The sequence below is a fragment of the Oryzias melastigma genome, linkage group LG17, assembly GCF_002922805.2.
Source record: "Oryzias melastigma strain HK-1 linkage group LG17, ASM292280v2, whole genome shotgun sequence".
Taxonomy (NCBI): Eukaryota; Metazoa; Chordata; class Actinopteri; order Beloniformes; family Adrianichthyidae; genus Oryzias; species Oryzias melastigma.
Genome location: NC_050528.1, coordinates 2,310,452 through 2,314,217, shown reverse-complemented (window position 1 = coordinate 2,314,217; position 3,766 = coordinate 2,310,452). Strand labels below are relative to the sequence as shown.

Below are 3,766 nucleotides of genomic sequence, written 5' to 3'. Positions count from 1 at the left end.
ATCCTTTCTGGATGGAACCGAAGAGAATTTAAAACTGGAAGAAACTTTTTCTTTCAAGTTTCGGAATGATTTTAAAGTTTCAGGCTGTCACAGATTCTACAGAACGAGCTGAAAGTTCCAATCCCTGAGACAGGTGCTGGTGGACATCTGTGTGTGGATGAAGAGCAGCAGAGGAATCACATGTCCTGCAATGAAGCGAGGGAAGTTTCAACTGAAGCGGTTTGCTGAAGGTCACGGTGGCTGAGAAGGTTCATGTTTGCTAACAGAAGAGGAAAGCTGATGACTGAATCCTGTTCAATCCCCCAGCTGACATGATGGGCTGCAGACATGAGCATGGCTCACTAGGCAGGACAGCTTGAACGGCAGAATCCCACACTGCTGGTCTGCAGAAGCCTTCAGGACTGGGGGGTTGACACCGGCTGGATCTGCTGGAGGAAGACCAGGAACAGCTCCTAGCGCCGGAGAAGAAGATTCTCCAGAGTTTGAGGAAGCAGACAAAGACAAAAACATTTACAGTTGTAAATGTTCAACGAAGCTAAAGTCTCTCACAATGATGAACCTGTTCTACTGTAGACATATCTATGTGTCTATTATTTACCTCGTTGTATATCTATGATAAGGAAGGAGTGAAATTCTGCTCTAAAGTTCATGGAAACTGTTCTAATGGACCGTTGAACCACTTCCTCCAAATTTTCTCATGCAAAAGTTCCCACGTCCCCTGAAGGCAGCACGTCGATTCTGTACGTCAGTGCGTGATATCCTTCCGCGTGGGTGAAGCGCGCGCTCCTTTCCCTCCAGACGATTCAGGATGCGGATGGGCGGCTGCGGAGCTTCGACTCGCTGCTGCTCGCCTCGATCGTAAACATTTTAAACGCATCACGCGAGTCAGAAACCCCGAGCGAACACCGGAGAGCGCCCGCCGTTTCCGCCGCGAACCGAGCTCGCCCTCGACGGCACCGAGTGAGCGCCGTGGAAGAAATATAATCCGCTGCGGCGGTGCGCGGCAACAGAACGTGTGAGAGACGAGAGCGGCGGCGGCATGGAGCTCATCACCATCCTGGAAAAAACGGTCTCTCCGGGTAAGTGACCACACGCCCGTCCGCGATTCCGGGTCACGACGGCGGGCAGAACCTGCGGAAGGAGCGGGCAGAGGGTCCGGCGGCAGCGGCTAGCTGGCCGGGCTAACGGCGCTCAGGCTTCGGCCTGACGGTCGGACTCTTCATCCGTGTCTTACCGGCGTGGTTTAGAACCTCGCCAGCAGCAGTACAAGTTCGGTAAAGTTCTGGTGTTTGGTGGCGGGGATGTTTTCGGGTTCCGGGGACACGGGGGACCGCAGGCTGCAGCTGTGGGACCGCTCCCTGGAGCGACCCTGCCCATGCCGGCGCCGCGGCGGCATTAGCCGTTAGCTTCATGCTAACAGCAGTTTCCTTCTCTAGCGCGAGCGAGCGTCCTCGCGGGCTGTTTCAGGGGCGCGTGCGACTGTCAGCACTGGGCTATCAGAGACGGCCGGTTCGGCCGGGTTAGGAAGCGGTCTGTAGAACTTTAGCGTGCTCGTACCGTGCTCCTTTAGCATGCTTTAGCTAGCTAGCATGCTAACCTTGCTCTAGCCCGGGGTTCACGCGCATTCCGCGAACGCATCGTGCTGTGTTTTCAGGTCCGGGCCCCACGTGGGACACCGATTACGTGATGGCGGAGCCGGCGGGCTTGTCCGGGGCGGCCGAGCCGGTCCGGACGGGGCTAGCGCCGGCTGACCTCTCCCCCTCTCCCCGCAGATCGGAATGAGCTGGAGGCGGCGCAGAAGTTTCTGGAGCAGGCGGCGGTGGAGAACCTGGTGAGTTCGGTCCCGGTCTGCGGGGCGGTGCTGGGAGGGAGGGCGGCGGACGGAGCATCCTGAACAGCTGGACACCCCTCCGTTACACACACAAACGCACGCGCACGCAGAGCTCTGACGTCATCATTTCAACCTCAGATCATGTCTGAAGGAGTTCTGGTCCAGAAATGCTCTCCTCACTGGATCCAGCTGGTTCTGAAACATCTTCCTAGAGAACGGGCTAGGGTCAATCCCACAATCCAAACAGACAACAGGGAAGGAAAAAAGTATTCAGTCAGACACCAATTGTTCAAGTTGTCCCATTAAAAAGATGAGTCCTGTCTTTTCATCGTAGGTAAACCTCAACTATGAGACGCGAACCAGAAAGAATCTGTAAATGTTGGTGGAAAATAAGTATTTGGTCAACAACAAAAGTTCATCTTAATACTGTTATAAACTCTTTGGTAATGACAGCAGTCAGACGTTTCCTGTAAGTCTTCACGGACTGTTTCTGGTATTTTGGTCCATTCCTCCATCAGATCTCCTCTAGAGCAGGGGTCCCCAAACTACGGCCCTCCTCGTTTGGACCGGCCCCCAAGCACTATCAGAGACCCATTATTTTAGTTTTCTCAATCTGGTCACATGGTGGAGACCCTCGTAGAACGTGACTTTTTACTCCACAGCGCCTCTATCTGAACTCTCCCAGAAGAATACGTCTTCTCTTTCCACACTGCAGCTCATCTGGTCTCAGATCCTGCTGCTGCTTTTTTTTTTAAGCAGCGTACCCTGTTCTGCGTCCTGATTGGCTGGAGACCATTTCAATCTCCTCCATGCAGATCCTGAGACCCACATAAATATTTGATCTTGATCAGTTCTTAGTTTGCATTCTATAATCCTGGATTTAAAAATGTCCATGTCTGTCTGTGAAAAGTGGGGAATGTGTGTAGTGAGGAGTTTAACAGCTGTAATCTGAATCCGCTCCATTCAGTTAGTTTAATAACGCGACAATAACCGAGGGAACACAAGTTTCACTTTCCGTCTGCTCATTTTTGTTTACCAAGTTGTGTCCAGAATCCTCGTTTTTTATTTATTTTTTATTTTAAGTCACTCGGTTCATAAAAGCCCAGAGCCGTGCGCTGAGCGCGCACGTGAGCAAAGCTTGTTACCGTTTGCGCACGTGAGTCAGAGCAGAGCAACTGTGACAACGACGAACGACATCAACACAAAAACTTAAAAATACAAGACTGTGACAAAAGAACAGAAACCTGCAAGGATTTTATTGTTATTGATAAGAAGACAGAACTTTGGATCTGCAAGAACAGAATTTCAAACAACCGACTCCAGAACCAACCTGTGCAGAACCCTGAGAACAACTTTCTCCAGAACAGATCAGACCATGACTGACAGACGAAATCAGCGTCATGAAGATGAGATGTTTGGTATTTCTAAATACCAACCTTCACCATGATTTACAAACCGGATTTTTTTCCTTTTCATTTTGCACGGTTTATTAGTATTTTGCGTTGTGGTTGCAGTGTTGTGTGTTTCACTTTAAAAGTTTAATAGTAAATAATTGTTTTCTGTTTTTATCATGTATGTTGTACATTTTATCTGGGAGGAAAATAAAATCTTGAACATAATAACATATTTTACATTTATAAATATTAAAACATTTTTTTACAACAGTAATTCGTTTTTTGCATGAGTTCATAGTTATCGATAAGTTAAATAAAACAACAAAATGACCTAAAGATCCAGATGGTTCTAAGATCTCTGTGAGGAGCTGCAGTTCTCCAATGACAGGAGAGGATTCTCCATCTACTGATTTGCTTTTTGAACTGTTGTCGATTAATTTTCTTTGAGAAGATTATAGAAAGGAATTGTTAAAATGTGGTTATGTAGCTTTCTGGAAAAACAGTTGTTTACATTTAGAGAAACGTTTAGATTGGTTCACTT

General features: G+C 48.6%; 1 protein-coding gene across 1 annotated transcript in view; it reads left to right on the top strand.

Annotated features, from left to right (window-relative positions):
• Nucleotides 1–752: 752 nt before the first annotated feature.
• Nucleotides 753–3,766, top strand: part of kpnb1 (karyopherin (importin) beta 1) — a gene marked incomplete in the record, with an annotated part of 17,704 nt that continues 14,690 nt past the window's right edge. The window contains 2 exon segments of the mRNA XM_024262189.2: nucleotides 753–1,079; nucleotides 1,773–1,831. Of these exon segments, the coding sequence (XP_024117957.1) occupies nucleotides 1,040–1,079; nucleotides 1,773–1,831 (99 nt within the window).